The sequence below is a fragment of the Perca flavescens genome, chromosome 12, assembly GCF_004354835.1.
Source record: "Perca flavescens isolate YP-PL-M2 chromosome 12, PFLA_1.0, whole genome shotgun sequence".
Taxonomy (NCBI): Eukaryota; Metazoa; Chordata; class Actinopteri; order Perciformes; family Percidae; genus Perca; species Perca flavescens.
The window spans coordinates 27,197,324-27,223,044 of record NC_041342.1 but is presented as its reverse complement, the minus strand read 5'-3'; the positions used below and the strand labels follow the sequence as shown (position 1 = coordinate 27,223,044).

The window sequence follows — 25,721 nt, the reverse complement described above, 5'->3', positions numbered from 1 at the left end:
ATCTTGAGCCCTTTCTATCTGTTGTGGTGGCACTACAGACACTGACTGGGAGTTTTCACATTCAGCTTGTGCATCTACCCCATCAAGTAGACTATTATGCATGCACCCAGTCGAGTGTCCACCTAATCACAGAGGTCAGGGCAACTACTAAATATGCTCAGTGGTGTCGCTTGGAGATGATATGCCATGTGCACGAGGGGGGCATATGTACAATTAAATTAGAAATACTGATACTTTTGGTGACGGGACCCACAGGGCATTCTGGGTGCATGTCCTGTTGGCAATCTATGCTCATCCATTACAGCAATTTAGACAGCTTATCGATGTATTACAGGAAAGGGGTCAACAGCAATAAAACGCACAACAACCACTGTGATTGATCATATGTGAGAAACGAGGTGCGTTTGATTGCCACACTGTGAGAGCCCGCCGATGTAGCCTATCACTGCTGCGCTCTCTCTCATCCGCCGGCTGAGGGACCGAAAGCAGCCTGCTAGAGAAACCGCGAGAAGGGGGAGAGGAAACGGAGCGACGGAGATGGCGAGCATCAACATGGGGCTGAGACCGCTGCTGCTGCTGGGGCTCGCGTGGGTCCTCCTGGTCGTCCTAACGCCTCGTGTCCAATGTCTAAATGGCGACGAGGACCAGAGCCAGGACACCGAGTGTAAGATGAAGAGCGTCACCGTGTCGGCTTTGCCGTTTTTGAGGGAAAACGACCTCAACATCATGCACAGTCCGTCGGCCTCCGAGCCCAAGCTGCTGTTCTCCGTTCGAAACGATTTTCCCGGAGACGTCGTGGTGGTGGACGACCTGGAAAACACCGAGCTCCCTTTTTTCGTCTTAGGTGAGTTTTTAAAACACCGACGGTCTCCGCGGTTCATTAACCGCTAATTGAGCAGATTACGACCCCCCCACTCACTCTTTTTTATCATTACACCGGAACATCTTTAGCTTAGGCCTGGCACCATACTATGTTTTCATTGCTTTAAACACATTATCAGGCTATATAACAACCAGAATAAATGACTAACGCCATTAGCTGCGTTTATAGCCTACGTCATAGTCAGTCAATGGTTGATAATTAGTTTAGCGCCTGTTATTGACAAGACTATGGTGAGCTAAATCAACACTTAGCACTTCTTGTTGCAAATAATAGGCCGCATAGCATCATAATGCTAACAAAATTGTAGTTTTTTTCACATTTAAGTATAGCCAGCAATACATTTGTAAGAGAAGCGTCCCTCTCATGCCTTGTATATTCTCCCTAATGTTAGCTTACACACGTGGCTCGGTTAGCTACATGTGTAGGGAACTACTTGCTAGTTAAACAAACTAGCATGCAGCCAAACTACTTTCACTTCAGTACAACTCTTAACGCTTATCTTGTTATTGTTGTTACGTGGTCACTTTGTGCTGCCTATGTCTTGTATGTTTTAGAATTGATGAAAACAATACAGTTCACTCTCTCATGTTAGTTTTTAGGCTTTAGAAAACCGAACTTTATCAAAGTTTAGACCAAACCAGGTCCATTTTAACTGGACATTAAGCTATGTTTGAATAACAGGGAGTTTGGCAGAAAGCGGAAAAAAAAGTTTGCTTTGTGGAAGTTAGCTGGCCGCTGTCCATGGTGCTGAATCGCCCCTGCTGCTGCTGCTGCTGTTGGGGCTGCTGCCGTGAGGATCTCCCTCTGCTACGACGAGCAGTGAGGCACACTGCGTGGCTTTGTGTGGTTTGCGATATAACATCTATACACCCAGTTGTGTTAACTGTGTGCCTTTGGTTGTTTGTGTGAGGATTTAGTGTTGGCTCTGGGCCTGATTGTACAAGTATTTAGTGTTCTATTGGCCCAAGTCAACAATCAACAAGGAAAGCAGTTAAAAAGCACTTCCTGTTGGCTGTTAGATCTACTCAGCTGTTTCATCTGTCCATGTATCTTTGTTGTCACTTCTCAAAGCAGTTGCCTGTTTGAATTGCCTTTTCCTACAAGCATTTTACATGGAAAATTGAGTTCACCTGTGTGTGTGTGTGTGTGTGTGTGTGTGTGTATATATATATATATATATATATATATATATATATATATATATATATATCTACAGCCACACACTGTATGTTAACATTGTGTGGCTGATAACAAGCAGTAATTACATTTAAACCAGTCTTTCAGCAGCACTGTGGTAAGATACCTGCTGAACGCTGTTTGTGTAAGTACTAAACTCTTTCTAGCTGCCGTTGTCCCCGCCTCACACTATCCCTCTCCATGGCTGTATGAGTCTGCCATAGTCTTGTTCTGATTAATGTTGAACATGGTTCTTCTCAGCATATTTGTATGTCCATTCACCAGTTTACATGGTGCGTGGGACATTATGCCAGGTACTAGCATCTGTGTGTCTTACTGTAAACACACAGGGCCCTATCTTGCACCCGGCACGGCACAGCGCAAAGCCCGAGGCGAGTCTCTTTGCTAGTTTAAGACCGACGCAGTTGTCAATTTCCCGCCCAGCGCCCACGTTGTTTAAATTGCAAATGCACCTGCGACCATCTGTGCGCCCATGGGCGTGCTGGTCTTACAGTGAGGTGTGTTCAGGTGCATTCTTGGCGTATTGCTATCTTGAGGCAGCGGAAAATGGCCAACAAAAACCTGGTCTAAAGTCAATAACGCAGCATTTAATTGTTATTTTAACAGTGCATTAGTAAAATGTGCTAGGCTCATGCACAGCACACGCACACTAGGCATGTTACACACAAAGGGATGCGCAGCAGCACACAAATGTGCAAAAGATTAAAAATAAAATATTAAAATGTGAAATAGTATGATATGATCGCGCTTTCACGCAAGCAGATCACTTTCTTCTCCTGAAAATCTCTCCTTCCTGCTTAGCAAATTCGCCATCATAATAGCAATGTGCCAAGGTACAAACGCGCCTGGCTTTTAAAGGGAATGGGAGATGACATTCTGATTGGTTTATTGCATGTTACGCCCAAAACACACAGACCCTTATTTCTGCTGTTAAACTAGCAAAAGTGGATTTGTACACACCCTAAACGCACCTGCGCCAGGCGCTTCACACCGTGCGCTTAGATCCTTAAAATAGGGCCCATAGTGTAGGCTAACTCAGCAGCAGTAATAACTTATTTCTTTAGAGTAAAGCAGATGATCTGATTAGATTTTGGAGCTGTATCTGCTCGCAGCTTCAGGAGGTAAACTGGCAACACGTTCCTTAAGTTTCAGGAACTTATTGGATACAGCACAGATCTGTGTTTTGGCAAAGTTGTTGCCAAGTCTCTGGCTATTTAAGAAATGTAATGTTGAATTGAAATGGTATTCCAGTGTACTTCTGGGGACATTTCGGTCCCCAGAAGTAGCTGCAGAGTGAGCACTCCTCTCCTCGGACCCAGGCCCAGGGAGAGTCTGAGTGAGATGGAGGCAGCTGCACGGAGGAAGAGCCCGGTCAGGCTCCGAGATAACATTATCTTCTGCCTTCTGCTTAGAAGTGGTAAATCTACAGCTCACAGTAAGTGAATGTGATATAGTCTCTGGCTTTTGTTTGACATCTAGTGTCTGCAAAATCTTTTGCACATTTTCGCATAACCTTGGAGGGCTAACTTGGCTTGTTTACTATATTTAAGATTTTTTAAAGCCTTTATTTGACAGGACAGTTTTTAGGCATGAAAGGGGAGAGACAGGGGTAATTAAATGCAGCAAAGGGCCGCAGATCGGAATCGAACCCGGGGCTGCTGTGGCGAGGACTGAGCCTCTGTATATGGAGCACATACTCTACTAGGTGAGCTGAAGGTGAAGGTGAACACTGTAAGTTTACTATTTGAATTGAACATCAGCGTCACCCTGATTATTTGGCCGAACCCTGTGCAAAAATCTGGCAATTCAATAAAGCATTGCTTGATAGTCTATATGAAAAAAGAAAAGAAATGAAAAGTCAAATAGTCGTATTAAAGAGCCAAATCCGATACAGCCCTATTAGTTTTAAATACCTACCCTGTTAAGAAGGGGTGCAAAGGTACACATATTCAACCTTAACTGTGGGTGGTTTGTGGCTTGTTTCAGTTTGGTATGCCCTGCGAACAAAATAACTTTGTGGCTAAACAAACTAGCTGTTTTTTGTGTGTGTCAGGCTGTGGATTGCTGTCAATTAAGCATTGTGCTTGTTGAAGAAGTAGCCGCAAATGAGAGAATAATTTTAATGTTATTGTGTTCAAAGGAAGTCGAAAGCATTACCTGAGTAATTACCTGACTATTACCAGAGAAAGGCAACAAAGTCCTTCCAATGGAGTGCTTATTGCTCCTGATACTCTACAACAATCAGTCAGTCTTTCAGTCGATAAAAACAAAAAATGTTAACCATAGTATGCTCACAGTGCTTCATCTCTGCTGTAATGATCCTTCATTTGCACATAGTTGTTGGAGCAGCACTTATATACTGTCTTTTGTTTTCTTGTTTGCATTCCATTTGTAACAGGTGGCAACATGTATCAAACCACCCATAGAGTGTTTACTGTCCAACCATATGTTTGGTATACATTTGCATGAATACGCTACTCAAATATACTGTTTACTGCTTGCTGTTAAAGAAGTGTATTCAGCCATATTTTGGGAAGAAAATATCAGTGTTTGGAAGAGACAGTATGGAGAATATGTATGGCGAGTGGAGAAGTAGATGCTTTAGGAGTTGCTCCCGAAGTGGACATTTTAATACTTTCTTCTGTAACTGACAGAAATTCAGCATCCTTCCAACCCCTACAGGCGAGGAATGTTTGATAGTAAAATACTGAGAATCACTTTAAATAAAAGACACTTGCGGGTTTTGACTTAAGACCCTGACCACTTCAAACAGCTTAATGCAGTAGTGTAGCTTATCACACAGTACCCCGCTCACCAGCAGCACTGAGTCCCCAGTCTTCATCCATGTCTCATCAGGACACATCATCCTCAGCTAACCCCCAGTAATTATTGGTGTGTTTGAAGACCTCAGAGAGACAGAGATCAGAAATGTTTAAGGGAGGGTCTCAATGCTCTAGTTGGAAGGCGGAACCATAAAGCTCTGTGCCTCATTTTGGGAAGAGAAAAAAGGAATCTTGTAATGAGGCATGCTGAGATTCTTTTAATTTCCCTACCCTGTCAACCTCTTTGAAGTAACATATTTTGAAAAATATATCTGGTTGTGTGTGTGTGTGTGTGTGTATGTGTGTGTGTGTGTGTGTGTGTGTGTGTTAAATTCCACATTTCTACCACCGTTTACAGTGGCTCACAGTTTTCTCGCCAAATTGCTTCTCTGTGAAGCATCTAAGAAGCGATTTGAGAAGAGGAGATTCTCTGACTGACAGTACATTTTTTAGCTGCAGGACTGCAGCCACTAGTTAGTGTCAGAGAAGCCCGGCTAGGTTATTAGGAATTTATCCTTTTGGTGTTGTGCCATAAATTGTGCAGGAGGTGAGGTAATAATTGCTCTGGCAGTGATTTGCACATCTGGGCCGCAGGCTTGGAAGGTAGTCAGCCCTTAACTGCTGCCCATTCAAATCAGCTTTCTGGAACAATAATTTGGCTGGTACATTTCAGATCCCTTCCATAGAAAGTTTGACATTGTTGCCAATGCAAATGGCTTTAAACTCCACTGGTGCTTGTACTTACGGTACATGCCACCTTTGGGTCCTGAGTGCAATGTGCTCTTTGGGAAAACTCATATTTCTCGTGTTTCTTGAACAGTAGACCTGCAAGTTGTTTTGACCTTTTTTATTGTTGGTATGCTGTGAGAATGTCAATCCTGCAATGTGAATAATCCTCAAATAATGAAATGTGCTGACGTTGTCAACTAGAACAGATGTATCCTGACAAACAGAATATGGCTGCAAATAGGGTTTTTGTGCAGATTATATGCCTATTCAGTTTATAAATGTCAGAAGCTACTGAAAAAATGCCATCATTTTCATTTCTCTGAGACTGAGATATATGCTTAAAAGTATAGAGATGGAAATTTCCAACAAGTTTTTACCTTTTCCAATCACGAGATGTACCCACCATGCTTTGGTGTTTTTTTTGAACACTTAAAAGACAATATGCAGTAACATATGTGTACCGAGTCAAACGTTCTCTGGGATCTGTTTTCATGCTAATTGAATGCTTTAAAGGTCCCATGGCATGAAAATGTCACTTGATGAGGTTTTTTTAACATTAATATGCATTCCCCCAGCCTGTCTATGGTCCCCCAGTGGCTAGAAATGGCGATAGGTGTAAACCGAGCTTGTTATGAGGTCATAACAAGCAAGGTTACCTCCCCTTTTTCTGCTTTGCCCGCCCAGAGAATTTGGCAAACCCATGAGAGAGAGACATCATGGCTTTCAAACAAGAAAAGTGGCAGTTGGTCAAGGCCACACCCCCATCCTCCACCTTGCCCCTCCCTCTCTCCTCCTCAATAGCTTCAGACACAGAAATGGCATATCCTAAGGAAAGCTCATTGTGGGACTGGCTCTAGTGGCTGTAGTTCTGCATCAAGGCTGAATTTCGGGAAAGAGACTTCAGATACAGTATTAGGGGACCACTAAGGTCTATATAAAAACATCCAAAGAGCACCATGTCATGGGACCTTTAAACAAGCTACTGCAAACCGGTGGTTAGCTGCTAACACTAGATTTTGGGGCTGATGGTAAATCGCTATTTTATACCACTAACAAGGCTCAAAATAACACCACACTTCCACGGTAGCATAATGAAGGTCTCTACATGTAAACGGAAACATTGAGAACTTTGTAAGTGTACAGACGATGTATAACATAGATATGTTACTGGTTACTGGTTGCACGGCGTTCGTCGTTCGACTGCTCATGACCATTTTCCAAGATGGCGCCCTCATGTAAACATGAATGCTACTGTCTTTATAATCTATCTTTTTAATAAATTGTCTGTACACTTACAAAGTTCTCAATGCTTCGGTTTAAATGTAGGGACCCTCATTATGCTACCGTTGAAGTGTGGTTCTATTTTGAGCCTTGTTAATGGTATAAAATAGCGATTTACCATCTGCCCTGAAAGCTAGCGTTAGCAGCTAACCACCGGTTTGCGTTAACTTGTTTAAAGCTAGAGACACATTCAATTAGCATGAAAACATATCCCAGAGAACGTTTGACTCGGTACACATATGTTATTAACCCCTAGGTTCATTTTGCACCGGAATTGTCCTTTAAACAAAGTCCCCTCTCTATCCTTTTTAAATATGAAAATAATAGAGTGGTGCTTCTTTCCTCAAGAGACCATCTTTGGCCTTGTGTAAATTGCACTACAGTCAGAAAATCGAAATCAAATAAAGATTTTTAATAATAGTTCAACACCAATTTGATCATCTTTTACTTTCATCTTTTTTCCACAGTGGATTACTGGATAGTTTAACCTCTCGAGGGCTCTAAAAATTAAAGTATGAATTTGTATAATTGTAGACGTTTTCATTTCTGTCAACACTCTTTTGTATCTTTCTGCTGACTGCAGCTCTTGTTTTGTTTTGTGTGTTCACGCAATAAATAAAAACAGAGGATTAAGTCAGTGATTTTAATTTGTACGGATCATTTATTAATGTATCCACTTTTCCGAATTCCAATCTAAATTCTAAATCAGAACCGCCGAAAGCTTAGTATGCAAAGGGAAGATCGGACCTGAAGTTTCAAAGTTCTTTCACCTTAATGTTAATTTAACTTTTCAGAACTTTTCTGCTTTTCACATGACCATAAAGCACAAAAGTTCATTACAGCATATCACTAACAGGTCAGCACATTCTGTAACGTCCACTCATTAAGGGTTGCTCGTTGAGAATTTTAACAGTTGGTAGTTGAAAGGCAGTGACTTTTAGGCCGGTCATTAAAAGTGCTAATTAGCTGGCTCATGAATAAACTGCTGCTTCAGGTGTTTCCAGCCTTTTTATCCTACTCTCTGTGACTAATGTAATAGCGCCACAGTACACAGGCTTTGTTTGTTTGAAGTTGCTTTTAACAGTGTTGACAGCAAGTGATTTCTAGTTGTCATTTTAGGCGAACAGTGGTGTTTTTTTGGGGTTTTCATGTTGTCGCAATAGTGGGTGCAGTTCCTTCCAGAGTCTTCACATAAATCTTTGTTTGTTAGTATTGCCTCTGTAATGTTGGCATACATTCCTTAAGTAGGAGACACATTTATATGCACATCAAAAATACGACGTTTATGTGAGTAGGACAATAATGTGAAAGTGTGCAGGGATTGTTAACGGCATATGTCACCCACTTGTGGAGTTACCTGTGTCCCATTTCCATACTATACCCAAATGCTATGCTATAAACATGTAGTATATTAAAATGACTGTGCTAACAGGAAACTAATTAGGCTTTAGAATTATTCTGCCACATGCAAATTTTGAAACCAAAACTGATTCATGGCTTCATTTTTTGGCTTTTCTCAGGCAGCTCTACCCAACAATTCCTAAATAGTAGCGGTGTAACAGTACACAAAAGTCACAGTTCGTTGCGTTTCTGTTAAAACCTAAATCTATGAGGACACTTCTCTTTTCATTTATTTTGAAAAGTGTCAAAGACAGACACAACCGTCACAGGGACTAAGATAGCATTTGGCCCACTGGCAACTTTGGTAAACAATTTTCATTATAAAAACAGGAAACATTTGAAGAAACCCTTTTCCTAAAAGCCAAAACTACAAAACTGAAAAGCACCTTTTTTGCAATGAAATTGAAAATAAAGAGAATAATCCAAGTTACAACTTCTGCATTAGGGGAACATTTCAGTTTGTATATATTTAAACATTACAGCTCCACATTACGTGCCTCAGTCTGCATACAGGAGGAGCTCGGAGTCGAAAGGAGCCAGTTGAGGTGGTTCGGGCATCTGGTAAGGATGCCCCCTGGGCGCCTCCCTAGGGAGGTGTTCCAGGCACGTCCAGCTGGGAGGAGGCCTCGGGGAAGACCCAGGACTAGGTGGAGGGATTATATCTCCAACCTGGCCTGGGAACGCCTCGGGATCCCCCAGTCAGAGCTGGTTAATGTGGCTCAGGTAAGGGAAGTTTGGGTTCTCCTGCTGGAGCTGCTCCCCCCCACGACCCGACCCCGGATAAGCAGACGAAGATGGATGGATGGACTCTGCATACGGTGTATTCTGTGTGCACCATACCGTGACCCAGCGTAATGTGACGTTACAGCCCCACTGACTAGCTATTATGTTTCTCTTGACCTGTGTTACATTGTAGGACATTGTGTCCGTCCACACTACAGTCAAAAATTAAGTAAATCTTTCAATATATTTTCTTTTGTCATTTCCAATGTCAGCGTACATAAAGAATAGTGCTGCTCATTCAGAAGTGTGCTCTTGCAAAATGAAAACTTCTTGGCTGAAATTTAGCAAAGCTTTTCCCCACGGGTTTCCTAAATCATCACCGACGTATGAATATATAAGCCTGGATGTTTACTTCCTATGGATTCATTGTTGAGGTGGAATACACAACTCCACGAAAGACCTTCACAACATTCTGAGTTTCTCCGCCCTCTTTTTGTCCATAAACTCCCTCAGGTTCCAGTTCCCAGTCTATATCCTTATCCAGCAATTCGGGTGGCATAATGAAACCTTCCTTTGTGCTTCACCACAGCACTTCATCTTGTCCAAAACTTACCAACAATCTGCTGGTTATGCCCAACATGCTTCCAACAGATCTGAGTATGTGCCTTGATTTACCACAATAGAATCTATAATACCTGCAGTGTTTTCCCTAGGCTTGTGGAAGACTTGGGTGCACATATTTTGCGGAGGGTTTAGGGGTCATCCCTGAAGAAAGTATTTCAATTAAAAAAAAAAGAAAAAATGCAATTTCACATCATTTTGGACCATTATTATTACTACCATATCTGTCTAAAATGTTGGAAAAGCTAGAGCACATACTAAAAAATGACACTCGAAAAGCTTAAAGACAAAACTTGCTAAAGAATTCTACTGGGGACCAACTACAACCATTAGAGCGGATCAAAAGTCTTTTGTTAGTTCTGATGCTCACGTTGATTTTACATTCATTCGGCTTAGGTGGTGCCCACGACGGCTTGGGTGCGGCACCTAAGCCTTATCATGGTCTTCCTTGAGAATAAATCTGCTAGTAACATCAAGCAGAGACCAAGGGTTGTTTTGGTGTTTGGACAGAGGTGTGTGGGGGAGAGTTCAGCAGGAGGAGACAGAGTGAGAGCAAGGAGATATAGATAGAAAGAGAGAGAATCAAAAAAGAGAGACACTGTGAGGCGCACAGCTGCTATTTAATGGTTTCCATGGCAACGTGATCGGGTGCTTAGACAGGGGTTCTAAAGAAAGGTGGCGTTTTTTTTATCGCCCCAGCGGCAGGGGCAGAGGAAGGGAGGAAGGAGAAACCTTTGAGGGGGCATCTTTAACTCCACATAGCACCACTGTACTGTGTGTAGTGATTATCAGGTCTCCCTTGCAAAAGAGATTTTTAATCTCAATGGGCTTCTCCTGGTTAAATAAAGGATAAATAAAAAAATCATAAAAGAACATTTAGGTTTATCTAATGTTTAGTTTAGGGACAATGTAGTCTCAGTTTCGGCTTTTCACCCTCATTCCTAGGGCTGGGTATCGTTCAGCATTGTTCAATACCAATACCAATACCATGACTTCGATTCCGGTTCCAAAATATACGTGTTTGTGAGCCCTGTCTCTGTACCTAACGTAGAGTTTTTTCTGCATATCTCAGACATTATTACGTTTTGTGAGAAATATGCTGCATGCTTATTGGCTCACTGATGCTGCCCGGTAACCAACCTTTCGGGCTTAATACTGCTCGCTACCATTGTCGCTCTTAATACTACGTCATCTTACAGCGTCGCTGCGCTGCTGCGCTGCCCGGTGCGTTCCATACACACTTGCCTGGTACCTGATGCTGACAGCCACTGCCCAAGCGTCCGTATTTTAGGAGTTCGGAGTGAGAACGGGCTGCTGTAGCAGGAACATCAATTCCAGGATGGGTTTTGTGAGTGCCGTGTGAATCCACAGTTTAAAGCTGATATTTAAAAATAAATTATCTCAGGGGGGCATGCTATACCCCACTTGAGGGTTAGCATCTTTGTCACCTTTTTCACCCCTGATGAGTTTGCATCCCAGCTTGTTAGCGATGAAGTACAGCCAGTCTGGGCACCTGATCTGAAATTAAAAAGGCTAAGAACCTCACCCTAGGTATTAATACTAAAACTCAGGTATTGTATCATACTTCATATGGCTGGGTGCTACCAAACATTCTTTTTACTTTACTTTTACCCTATAATCCAGCTAAAACAGCCAACTGTATGAAATGTTAAATGCTGTCACAACACAAGCAGCCATACCAGAACTTAAAAAATAGTCTAAAATGACAGAATTGCGTGCACAACGGCAGATCTCAGCAATTAAAAGTTTTCCAAACTCTGCTTCGAACACATTTATCCATTATTTAAGTACCAGCCCTAGTAACACATGAGTGCTATTGATTCTTCTAAATTTTAGCACTGCTGTGGTGATGAAAAAGGTAAAAATTGCCAAGAGAAATCTGCAAATGGCATCAGCAGGGTGTCACACTCAAATACATATCCATTTTTGCCAGCTCCCTTGCAGCTTGTTGATATAGTTTCCAAAAAATGGTACTGCTGCTACACATGTTTTATTAGGCTGGGGAGATCAAGGGAGAACAAACTGTAATCTGTATGCAGGCTCACAGAGGCCAGTGGGAGAGGGTTAGGAGCTGGACAAACAGTCGGGCACTGGCTAGAAATATTTTTCATCCTTGTTTTAAGATTAGGATGTAGTAATGTATGGCAACCCATGAACAGGCCACCTTGGAGAGTTCTTAGAACAAATAAAATGAAAGGTTGAGGAATTATGTTATTATGTGCACACACAAGTGCAGGGAAATTCACCCATAGAAAAAGAATGGATAACCAATTCCCCAGAGGTGTTCAGATTAGCTTCCGTTAAAGGAAGCATGCAGGTATAGATCTTGTGATGAGAGCTGCAGACTAGTTTCTCAGTTTCCCCCTCTGATGTCCTGATTTCATCACCCCAGTAGAAGCAATACATCTTAATTTGCTGCTGTCATCACAGGCTGGCCTCGATCTGTCAGTTCCTCAACCTCTGGGAGAGGTGTTACACTCAAGAAGGACATCAGTTCAAAGGCAATACAACATCCTTTTTTTTTAGAGGGATGGTTAGTTTTAGGTTTGATTGAACTCCGTACAATCAGTTTTGATTCTCCTGATGAATGTTTTGGGAGTGAAAACTCTTTTAAGTGTTAGACGAAACTGAACGTTGATGTCAGCAATGGGTTAATAACTAAGCTGACTTTGATCAACAACAAAAAATACATAATATGCCTGCGTGTGATATCAGCCTAACGTCCAACATCAGTACCAGTTAATTGCCAGTGCGGTACTTAATTAACCAGGAAAGACGTTCATATAATGTCGGATAACTTATCCAAATTCCATCCGAGTTGATTACATGCTATGCAAATAAGGTCCATTTTACGGAGTCTTGAAACTGACAAGATGTAGTAAAAGGTTATTAGTCAAGTCGAAAGTACAACTGAATACATCAATAAATAATGTTGTTGGATTAAGATACAAAATAGTGTAAACACTATAAAGCTTCATACTCTTCCTTTAACCTCAAGACACACCAAAAGAAAGCCTTCCCCACTAATATTGTATTTATGATTCCATTTCAATTTCATTTTATCTTTCATTTTATCTTTATATTTCAAGGAAGCATTAAGAGAGCCGGATACAATGCCGCCAGTCAGCCTTGCTGCCAATGTCTCCCAGAGGCAACTCACTCTATTGCAGTGGATAGACATTCTCTCCTCCTCAATTGCTACAGACACAGAAATGGCACATCCTAAGGAAAGCTCCTTGTGGGTCTGGCTCTGGTGGCTGTAATTCTGCACCAAGGCTGAATTTCAGGAAAGAGACTTCAGATACAGTATTAGGGGACCACTAAGGTCTATATAAAAGAGACTTCAGATACAGTATTAGGGGACCACTAAGGTCTATATAAAAGAGACTTCAGATACAGTATTAGGGGACCACTAAGGTCTATATAAAAGAGACTTCAGATACAGTATTAGGGGACCACTAAGGTCTATATAAAAGAGACTTCAGATACAGTATTAGGGGACCACTAAGGTCTATATAAAAGAGACTTCAGATACAGTATTAGGGGGACCACTAAGGTCTATATAAAAGAGACTTCAGATACAGTATTAGGGGACCACTAAGGCCTATATAAAATAGACTTCAGATACAGTATTAGGGGACCACTAAGGTCTATATAAAAGAGACTTCAGATACAGTATTAGTGGACCACTAAGGTCTATATAAAAGAGACTTCAGATACAGTATTAGGGGACCACTAAGGTCTATATAAAAGAGACTTCAGATACAGTATTAGGGGACCACTAAGGTCTATATAAAAGAGACTTCAGATACAGTATTAGGGGACCACTAAGGTCTATATAAAAGAGACTTCAGATACAGTATTAGGGGACCACTAAGGTCTATATAAAATAGACTTCAGATACAGTATTAGGGGACCACTAAGGTCTATATAAAAGAGACTTCAGATACAGTATTAGGGGACCACTAAGGTCTATATAAAATCATTCAAAGAGCACCATGTCATGGGACCTTTAATCACCCATAAACTGTAATGTGAACCATGCTATCTTCATAACATCTTCAAGTGCATGTCTCTTGTCTTCATCCAGGACCACAACTAGACATACATTATACATACATTTTACCCCATTAGTCAAAGTATATCAGGTATACAGTACTTTGTTAGAGTCTACAATGTAACTATAGCTAAGTTTCCATCCACTTGTCAATCGAATTATCTGAAGTTCGGTAAAAAAAACTCATGCGAATAACATGACGTCACATGCTGTTTTGCGATTAAATTGGTATATCGAATTGATTTGAGACACTTTAAGGTGTTTCCATTCATTTTTGCACGTTGCAAGTTTTGCTAGACGGTTGTTGTTGTTAATATTGGAGGCCAAGCTATAAGCTCCGATGGGCCTTTGGCTGAGGATCTGATCCAGCTCATCAAAAAAGTGAAACTTGCCTTATACAACTCTCTTTTTTGAGCCGTGTATCGCTGTTTGAGCGCCTTCCATTTACTCCGCAGGACGTCCCACGGCTTGACGTAAGGGCCATTCTAAAACACTTGACGTGAAAAAGCTTAACGTGGTTTAATATCTAAACAACAACCAATCATCACCAGATGTCTCATGGTCATATCTTGTCATGAACACTTAAGCCTGTCAAAAAAACTAAATCAAAATCCAACGATTATAGAAGTTATCTCACGTTAATGTGTCAGATAAAGTCCATAATATTTGGACATTGGGTTAGATTTGACCATTTTTAAGTGGTTATGATGAGCAATATAGGAGAGGATTTTTTTGGTGATGATTGATCGTTGTTTAGGTACATTAAACCACATTAAGCTTTTTCACATTAGGACTTATAAAGCCAATGAGAACCATGGAGAGTCAATCCCCAGCCGCTCCGCTGCCCTGAAGCAGAAACGCTTTATGTCAGATAACGTCCATAATAATTGGACATTGGGTTAGATTATTTGACAGTTTTCCGGGGTTATGATGGGTAATATGAGAGAGAAATTTGGTGATGATTGATCATTGTTTAGGTACATTAAACCACGTTAAGCTTTTTCCTCGCCATACGGCCACTGATGAAGAAAACATTAACGTGAGATAACTTCTATAATTGTTGGATTTCGATTTAGTTTTTTTGACAGGCTTAAGTGTTCATGACAAGATATGGCCATGATAAATCTGGTGATGTTTGATCGTTGTTTAGATACATTAAACCACATTAAGCTTTTTCACGTTAAGCGTTTTAGAATGTCCCTGTCGTAACCTTTGTTGGTCATTTCCTTCGCGAGCTCCTGATAAATTATGGCGTTTCTTAGATTTTTGCTATCTAAAATAGCTGTTATATTTTTCTGGTAAATTAAATAAAAAAAGTATCTTGTCTCCTCGTTTGTCCACTTACATCTGTTTTTGTCAACAAAAACAGATGTAAGTGGACAAACGAGGAGACAAGATACTTTTTTTCCCCTCTGTCATGTGTGCAAACAGAGGGGAAATACTGGGCGGAAATTAACTGAAACTTCTTCTTCTTCGTTTTATTGCGGGTTGCAACCATAAAATGACCTAAAACTTAATTGCAATTCATTATTTATTCGGCAAATAACGTTTCCATCAGCGTTTATCGCATAAGCCGTATATCGATCAAGAGAAAATCCGATGAGACCGAACGTATTTTCTTTGAGTTGATATTCATGAAATTCAAACGGATTTTACTGTTTCCATAACGCATTTTTCATTTGATATCACTTAATTCGGATAAAAACAGGTCAATGGAAACATAGCTACTGTTGATTACCTCAGTTGTCTCAGTTATATATTACAGGCTCAGCAAGTAGTCTGACATTTTTGAGTTATTTTTGTGTGTGTAGTTTACTTGCTTGGTATTTGTAGCTATCTACTGGCACATCTCAGTCTCCCTTTGGCATCTCCTGACCTTGTTATGTCTGTCTCTTAGTCTGAACCGAGGGAACTCTGGTTGCTTAAGATCAATCAGTCAGAACCCAAAATAGGTCACAGACTTTCTCCTGTTGGCTCTTAGCACCATTAAGAAAAGTAAAAAAACTATGTTTATTTGATCCCAGGTCAGGGGTGAAGATTTTTTCACTGTCACCTTGATATCTCTGTATCTGTGGAACTTGAACAGAGTGATTAACTGAGATATCTGAAAGAGTTTTTTATAGGCCAATTTTTTTGTATTTGCAGTAGAAAATATTGCAAAAGATGTTGGCTTTCTTAACACCAAAACCTGCTTTAGCAGTTAGTTTCTGTTGAATAAAACTGCACAAACTATTCTCTCTCATAGGATGAAATCTATTTTATGTTTGACAGTTTTAGATTGCTTTGTGGTAAGTCTTTTGACAAAATGGCATCTGCTCCTGAAGACTGATACACTACATTATCATCCCTCATAGTGGCATTGATTAGGACTGGCGCCTAATTGTCAACTAAATGACATAGATTATGACGGCATCACATTATCATACACATACAGCATTAACAAATTACCACATTATCCAGCCATGCATGAGAAATGTTCTGATAAAGGAGCTGTCTCCGTTCTGCTCCCATAAGAGATTTAAAACTGGCTGTTGATCGAAGGCCGTAGCTAATTGGTCAAATAGGGAAATATGCTTAAGTTCTTGACATGTTGTTCTTAATAACCAATATTTGGAGACTTTATTGCCACAGTTCCATAGTACAATTTTATCCATTTTAAATAAGCTTGCAGTTCAGAATTATTGTGTCAATGGAGTGAATGTATTACTTTATAAAAGTTGATGGAAAAGTTGGCAACGGAGAGGGAAAAAGTTTTAGAATAGGGCTCGGCTTTATTTTAGTGAGTGAGGCACAACCAAAGAGGGGATTCCATTTCTCATTCTACCCTTTCTCCTACTTTGATACTTCACTTGGGTATCAGAAAGACAGTGCTTTATGCTTTTCCTAGGAAGCCTCTTTCTCACCATTTCTATCTATAAGACCGCGAGGAGCAAACAAAAGAAATGTGCAGAAGGGGAATGTCTCACATTTCTCCCATCACCTTTTTTTATTCTGTCGAGCACAGCACCGCTACACTTCCAGTGAGATGTCTGACGAAGTCACCTGGTCGACCGTGTCAAAGGGGATGTAGCATCTGGAAATTTAAACCATGTGGATTAATGGGAAAATTATTTTTCACGCAATGTCAAGTTGAGCCCGCGGCTGGCACAGTCGGCTGTGAATGCAGTGTGCATGCCAGCCGTGCCATGTTAGTGAAATATTTACATGGTCATGAATTTTCAATTTGTCAGCTATTGCTCCCTTGGGAGCTTATCACATATAAACCATGCAGGTGGTAAAAATAGAGCCCATTTATTATAAAAATGGACAATGACACAGGGGTTTGGGGATAAAGTGGGGCAAAAGTTTAACAAGGCCTTGTTGAAGCACTGCCATGAGCTACCATTTTTAAATACATATTAATCCATTACTGTGAATGTAACTGAGCCAAAAATGATAAGGCTATCAACTCTTACTGTAGCAGAGTTTGTGACACTATCAGGATTTGTAAATTTTTCAGACTGTGCAAACATATAAGTGTTCCTTTAAGAAGGACATTGGTACAGCTGAAGCTGGTGCTTATCATGCACATTTAAAGGTGCTCTGCAAAGTATTTTTCCAGTGATTCTCACTAGGTTTTCCAAACACATTTGCAGCTGTCTGTCAGAGGCAATAAATGGAATTCATCTTTACTGAATTCAAAAGGCTGTTAATCATCCCCAGCAGGGCAAAAGAATTTAATAGCCAAATGTCCTCAGGTATGAGGCTACCCTTCTCCTGTTGGGCAGCACAAATGTCTACCAGAGGAACCACTTTAAGGTCTTGAAAAAATGTACTCATTAGAGCTGCAACGATTAATCAATCATTCAATCATTATTTTTATGCAAAAATGCCAAACATTTTCTGGTTTTAGCTTCTGAAATTAGATTTTTTGGTGCTTTTCTTTGTCATGTATGACATTAAATGAAATATATTGAAAAAAAAATATATATATTGGGTTGTCAAACAAAACAAGCTAATTGAAGACAGCACTGTGGAACTTTGTCAATAATTAAAATAATCATTAGTTGCAGCCCAAATTAGAGCTTCGCAATTATATTGAAATCGCAGTATGGACTAGTTCAATATCCTAATTGCAGGGGGTGTCCCGCAATATTTGTTAAAGGCAAAATATGTGTCAAACCATTCTGAATGAAGTATTGTGTTGCTGCAGAGACGTCCCAGCCTACAAATGGTATCCTACAGACTAAAGAAAAAATCTAATTATAGTGTGATTTTTGAGAGGATCCTCTCAAAAATCACACTATAATCATTATATAAATATTGTTTTTAATAAAAATGAGAATATTGAAACAAAAATAATCATTCCCTGCAATATCGTGAATCATATCGCAATTGGCAATATTAGTCAAAATAATCGCAATTCGATATTTTCCTCATATCGTGCAGCCCTAGCCCAAATGCGTTTACACCATTTTAACTGACTGCCATGGATGAATGTAAGCCCAGTCACGTTCCGCTGAATAGCGTGAAAAACAGCAGCAGGAATGTTTATTACATCACACATAAGCTTGCGCGCCCACGTGTGCATGCAATCCTAAAATCTAAATCTAACAACAGAAATTAGGCCTATTTTTCCAAAAGAAATTGGAGCCTCAATAATTAATTGTTTAAGGGTCTTTGTTGGTTTACAGTTTGTAGAAACACTGTAGGAAATGAAACATTCTCTTTCTTACAAATGAAATCTTATATTCAATAACAGTTGGCCGGTGGGGTGGCGCTGTTTGCGTGTTTCATCTCAGCTCTCCACGGGCTTCTTTGACATTGTTTAAATTTGCTTTTGTTCTCCAGTAACTGCCAGGATGACAGCCAGTAATAAACTCAAATCATAATACTTATTCAGAAACCGAGAAGGGATGTATTTATTTATTTCTTTTTTTTTTTGTCTTTTATTTTTTGTCAATTAGCTGCTGTTGGCTTATTAAACTCAGAACATGCCATGGTTATGACATTTTTGTATTTTACAATTTTTTTACATGTGCCATCTAGGAATGCCGTTCAGATACTTTGCCCTTTCTTTGGCTCCTTGCATTAATATTAATCAGTTAGGATGATATTTCCCCTCAAGGCTGCTCTGCCTCTGAGAAATGATTGTATGAATACACCTTTTACCGGTTGGTGTCCTCCTTTGAGCTACCCTGTTATCCCCCGTTCCTTGTGCCTGTCTGTCCCTGTGCTAATCAACGGCAGAGCTGCCTGCCTCTTTTGTTTCAGTAAAGCATCAGCTTCACATCTGTCTGCCATTCATCTTAGCCCAAGTGGCTGTGTACTCAAAGATATATTCATCACATACATGCACAGACACATGGAGGAAATAACACATGCAAACAGAACTCAGCAGTCTGCCTGTGGGAGGGCTTCGTCTTGTCGAGCATGCCTTTCAAGTTGCTTACTACTTGCGAAGAAAAAGCTAAAGTAGCTGGAAGTGTAACCAGCCACCAACCAGCAGGGAGGTGGTGGGGATGAACGTGTGTGCGTTTTCAGGCATTCCTTTAATAGGGTGTGACATTAAGCTGATGATTAAACCCCTCGAGGGTGACAGGTAAGGGAAGCAGGAGACAAGCGAGCAAGGTAGCAAGAGACAGCTGACGTGAGAGCAAGGAGAGAAGGTGACAGAGAAGGAGAATGAGGAGACGGAGGACGAGAAAAAGATGGCAAAAGAAAGACCAGGTCAACGCGAGAGAGGCCAACAAGTTAGGGAGCGAGGGAGGGAGGAGAGATTTGCTTCGAGAGGAGACTGAAATAGACAAATAGACGGGAGCGAACAGACAGCGAGAGATGAGCCAGTCGATCTATTAGATAAGTAATTGTCAGTGAGTCTGGGCCAAGGAGCTGCTGCTGATGAAGCTTGGCTTTGTTTGCTCTGCGGTAATGTAATTAGCCTAAAGATACACTCATTCTCAATATCCAAATGCGAAACATTTCTTGTTTTCCTGGCGCGGTCTCTATCAGCAGGGACACCAAACCAAAGCATTAGGCAGCTTGTTTGGAGGCCTCTTGCTCTATGTAATAGACCATGAGATCTTCAGTAGGGGGTCCTCAGAGTCACTGCAGGGGGGGGGGGGGGCACCAAATTATTGTACATTTTTTGAAAGTCAAAACATGAAACAAAACACATTGATGATAGGCTTACTGGCCTATAGGTAAGGAAATATACTACAGATATAGTTAATACTAAGGATTTTATCTTAGTTTATTTTGTATTTATTTTATTTTTTTACATTAAAACATGATTTATGAAATCATGCCAACAACTAATTTAGGTTCGTATTCTGTGCACTATAAAGGTATGTATAAAAGCTTTAGGCTGCCCACACATTATTGTAGGCCCAGTTTAATAAGCAACTTCATTTTATACAATATTTGTGGTAGGGGGTCCCTGCTCCGTCTCTCTTTCAGTTAAGGGGTCCCTGGCTTAAAACACGTTGAAGACCCCATGTAATAGACCATTTGACTGAAGCATTCCACCAACGTCTTAGCTCTCATATTGCACTGCACACACTATTTTTTACTACCAGATTGTGCCGACCTTAAAAAAATAAATAAAGTGAATTACTGTATGCTAAAAATACACAATGGAAGCAGCACATTTAATCATGCTGTATCAGAAGGGCCTACCTTACACAGAGCCCAGAAAGCCGAAGAATAACTTATTCGTCACACGTACTGGGAACTTTTTTGGTAAAAAAATGAAAGGCGTGATATATTTCTCTAGCTGTCAGAGGCTTCATGGTGGACGTGGGCACATTTCTATTTCATTATTTCATAGCAAAGTCGCCTGGTCTTCTTATGCTTTCTGCACACCGGTGTCTTTCTCTTTGTTCTCCCCAGGCCTTTGCTGGCTGACCAAGAGTGGTCATCTTTCTGTTTCGCAATGGGAAGTTTGCATCAGCCGGTATACTGTGTGCTGGTGGATGGAAAATTCTCACTCACTCACACTTCACCTCCTCTGACCACAACAGCCAGTGTGAAAACATCATTTGGATATTAATGATCTCCCTCCTGGCTTTATCCAAAGCAATGATCCTGCAGAGATAGACAGACAGCAGAGAAAGTGGGTGTACAGAGGAGTATTCAAATTCATGCCATCATTGATGAAGTGGAACTTTACTTCTTAAAATCATTATTTTGTACGTTTGTCACTTGTAAATACTCTCCAACCCTCTCTTTGCACTGGATAGGGTCATGAAATCTCTGTTTTATTTCTTTGTTAGAAAGTAGTTCCAATGTGAACTGTTTATAGTGACTTCTGTGGATTATCCAAACTTTCTGCATGGCTAGATACAACATAGTATATAGTGGTTTTACTATGGGTGAACTGACCCTTTAAACAAACTCAAATTATGTGTTTTGGCCCGTCTTGAGCCATCAGGGTGCACAAAAGTGTAAGTGTTTTTTGAGTCCTACCATCTACAGATCAGCAGCAGTGAACTCACTACAGTGTACCTAATGCAGTGTGTGTGTCACCTTCACACACTTTCCTTACGACCGATTGAGCCCTGTACTGTGTATAAACTCAATTTCCACTATGTGAAATAGCAGAAAATGCTATCTGAAATAGCTGACAGTGCTGTATTCGCTATGCAACTGTAAATTGTTTTCATTTTCACACGGAGGCCAAACTCGAGGAGACACATCTAATAAAATTAACATGATGGAATATTTAGTCAGGTTTTACCCTGCCGATTAAGCATTTAATGAGCACCACCTAAACGTAAAAACAAGAGCATCTAGACGAGCCGGGCGTCGGCTCGTTGTCTTCTGCACAAGTGCCTCATGATGGTTCACTTATATTGTCACAGCCACACACACACCACGCATGTTGATTGTCAATTCTTTTAGACGATGGGGACAAAAATTGGCCCCCAGATATTTCTAAAATGTCCCGCATTGGCTTCAGCAGAGCAAACACAGGTCGTGGAGAATTGATTTCTCTAAAAAAAATAACTTAACTGTTGCAATGAACCCTATAAAATGGGATCAGGATCAATAGGTAGTGTAATAAAGTGACGGTACATAGAATTTACTAACTGTTACTAAAGTGGAAGTTACTCATTTCCAAGTATAAAAAGGAATGCATGATGAGTATTTTGTAAACTGATGATCTAATTGGTGACAAACTATATTGTTAGATTGATTTCGATTTATTTTCATATAATGGCAATACTAATCCTGAAGTGAAAAAATTCTAATGCTTTAAGGTTTCAAACACAGTAAAAAGTCATGGAGGAGAATTTCTGCTGTATAAAGACACAGAAACTGCTGGGTGTAGTTGTAAGAACTGTGCGTAGACATTAAGACGTGTAGCAGCTTCGCACCTCCAAGCACAAAAATAGAGGATGCTAATGAGGAAAAAAATAACTTAATTGATTTCCAAGAACCTATATGTAAACTTGTGTTTTCTTTTCAATAGACCGCAAATGAATGTATTGTAAGATGGCCAACTCTGTATTGGTTATTTCTAGCAGGCCAAAAATGCAGCAGTCCTTCAGCCAGGAAGCTAATGTAACTGTCTACAGAAGCGAATTGATGTCCTGAGCTTCCATACCGGTAGTAAAACAGAGTGCCCTGGTCAAACAGCAGCTTCAAACTCAGAATAAGACATTTTATATACACCCTGTAGACCTTAGTCTGTTTCCAGCCACTGATATGACACAAATGAAATGCTTTAAAACCTTTTCTTATGACGGCCAATTTGTGACAATCCATGCAACCTTGTAATACACTTGAGTCTTTTTTTTTTTTTTTTTTTTCGAATAAAATGCTATGCTATGCTAATATCAGTGTTTATAAATGAATGTCATGCTCAGATAACAGAAGTTTTCAGCTGCATCGTGCACAAATGATCTGTTGGGAAACAAAAGCCATACTAGCACTACAATATTAGAAAATAACAATACATATCAGAGGAGCCACACCCCACCTTTCTTTTGCACACTGTCACATCCTCTCTTACAAACACACCCCGTCTCCCCCGATTGTCAGGGCATTGGGGGGAATTAGGGGTAACTCAGGCTGAACTTGCTGTAATCCAAACTAATCCTTAGGATAATACTACCGCAATTTATTTTCCTATTACCATTAATTCTCAAGGAATTCTAAACCCACCCATGCATAGTATTTGCCACAATTAGAAGCTCTGAATATTTGCACTGCCAGATTGCTCCCAGAGTTCATTGGCTCCCATTGCTTTTGAATTAAAACTATCTCACTGTAGTTTGTTGCTTGCATCGCTGACTAATATTATCCATTATTATAAAGGACCTGTATTATGTTAAAAGAGTGGAATGGGATGCACAATAGTCTTTTGGGATACACATTGATCTGTGTCTGTGGATGCATAATGTTTTATTGGGCTGCCAAAAGGTCTTGGGTCTAAAGAGTGTAGAATAGTCTGGAGATTCACAATGATGTGGGGATGCACAGTGGTCTCCTGCAAAGTGGTCTCCTGGGATGTACAGTGATCCAGGGTCTACAAAGTTTCTTGGGATGCCCAATGGTCAGGATTCCAGAGATTCTTTTAAAAACTATCCTTAATTACAGTATGGTATTTCCTTTTTTTCTTCGAAAAAAACATGATGGTATTTCCTAACGTCACATTAGAAAACCACAATATGGCAGTTAAAGAGTGGCACTAGTAATGCATAATATTATCTGGGGACACACAATGGTCCAGGGAGGCACAGTGGTTCCTGCAGATTCACATTGAGCTAGGGTCTGGGGATGCGCAGTGGTTTCTATTGATGCCCCATGGGTGAGGGACTTGGATGCTTAATGGCCTCAGTCTACTTTACATTTTCTCATAGAACGTAAATAGTTGGGTTAAAAATAAACATTTTATTTGAAGTAAAGAATTACAATCTTAAGTACAATATCATGCCTCTGACAGCTATCTGTTTAAGATAATAGAAAACTAAATTGTAGTACAATATCTTCCGACAACTAGTTCAGCAGGTTTAGACGTTGGCACGATGGTAACAGAGTAAAATGCTGTTGTGTTCCTGTGGATGTAGTCCTGATAACAGATGTGCTGCTTCATGTTCTGCTTTGGGAGAATATGCATTAGTAGAGTTATAATAAATGTATTCAATTATTTATTCTGTTTTACCTTTGCCCTTCCATAAGAGACGTAAAAAAAACATTGTGGTGGGTTTAAGCGTGTCCCTGAACATGAGGTATTTGGCTGTGATGGACTTTGCAGTGAATCTGTGGCTCATTGGTAGAAGGTTAAGTGAGCATCTGCTGGTATCAAAACATATGGCCATTAGGCTTTGTGAATGCCAGTGCAGAAGAGGGCGGAGGCCATTGTTATTTATCTAACATAACCTCATAACATAACCTGTCCACAGAATTAATAAAAATGGCTATGAGGAGCAGTGCTGATTGCTTCAACTTTCAGACAGACATGGCATGGCTGTTTCCACATTGATTGGTTTGAGAGCCCCATGCATCTACCTCCTGATTCTAATCTCACTATCATTCCCTTACATGAGCCATCTTTAATTCAATAGGACTTATTATCTTATGTCTAACAGGCAGCTTTTTGGAGAAGACGTTAAAGACACCAACGCACGCACGCACGCACGCACGCACGCACGCACAGACACACACACACACACACACACACACACACACACACACACACACACACACACACACACACATTTAAAGGGAGGGCCGGGCAGCAGTGAGGTAGATGTGATTGTATTCCCAAAGATGCGTCTACATACATACACACATGCACAGTGACAGAGCACATGATGTATAGGCCTGGTTCCGATCAGCATATGATTTTTTTGTCCTCCGTTCATCGTCCGTGTTGTCATTGTTTCTGTTAGATTTACAAACCTACTCTTTTCCGAAGTGCCATATGTGCCAACAGATGTTATCGTCTTGGCCCAGAGGAGGAAGACAGACGACCTGTCTTCACAACTGAAGCTGAGCAATTGTGTTATTGTTTTTTGTTTTTTTTGCAGCACTCACATTTGCATTCTGCCCCACACTTTCCACTCCAGCTGCCTGCACAATAACCATGGCTTTCTCTCCTTCACCGTCAGGAGGCTTGTTTTCAGGGAGGAAAGAAACATTTCAAGTTTTTTTGAGGTAAGCCGATTGTTGGCTGAAGGTCTTAACTGAAGAGATACGCCTTCATTTCTGAAGTATACAGAAAGCACAGCTCGCCACACAATGTCAACTGGAATACTACTCCAGGCAGCTACGACAGAATTATTTCGAAGGATCAAATTATCAACAAACATAAGAAAGCACTCCTCTGAGTCCCTGCGGAGCGCTATTAATATGCCACAATTTCCCAGCATTCTTTCCGGACAACATGCCAACATTGCAATTAAACCACAGCCTGCTTTATTTACAAGACCATCACGTTTAATTAATGTGCCTACAATTCAGCAGCCCAAGCACCCCTCAAGAAAAGAAGTGCCGCTTTGCTTAATTACTGCAGAAATGAAATTTTAATAAAGCTAACCGAAGAACTCGACACGCAATCAGGAAGCCATTAAGTAGATGAAGGTAATCCAGCAGGACTGGAGTAAAATTAGAAATCAGCTGTAAACAAAAAGCAAGGAGGCAACAAGGCCAAGCGCTCTGAAATTGACATTTGATTAAAGCTTGGCAAGATGCACTAAACAGACACTAAAAGTATTTCTTTTTTTCAAGGACAATTTCAAACAGGAGCTATGTAACTTCATCTACATATTTATCTTTAGATCTATCAACTATAGCTTCCGCTTCATTTTCTATAATAAACCATGACAACAATATGATCTCGATAAAAGTTGCCTGCACCACTGAGAGTATCGCCACTTTATTTCTCCTTTTTTTTTGTTACAGTTTTGAAAATGCAACACATCACAACTAACAAGGAAGCATCATCTGTTGTGATCCGTATCATGTGGCTTGTTATACTGCTGTGTATGTGCTGATTAGG

At 40.5% G+C, this 25,721-nt stretch overlaps 1 protein-coding gene across 4 annotated transcripts in view; it reads left to right on the top strand.

Annotated features, from left to right (window-relative positions):
- Positions 1 to 433: 433 nt before the first annotated feature.
- The window catches only part of astn1 (astrotactin 1), a 435,006-nt gene continuing 409,718 nt past the window's right edge, over positions 434 to 25,721 (top strand). For all 4 annotated transcript variants that reach the window (XM_028593761.1, XM_028593760.1, XM_028593759.1 and 1 more), the window contains exon 1: positions 434 to 844. In XM_028593761.1, the coding sequence (XP_028449562.1) occupies positions 538 to 844 (307 nt within the window). In that variant the 5' untranslated portion in view covers positions 434 to 537. The remainder of the gene's footprint in view (positions 845 to 25,721) is intronic.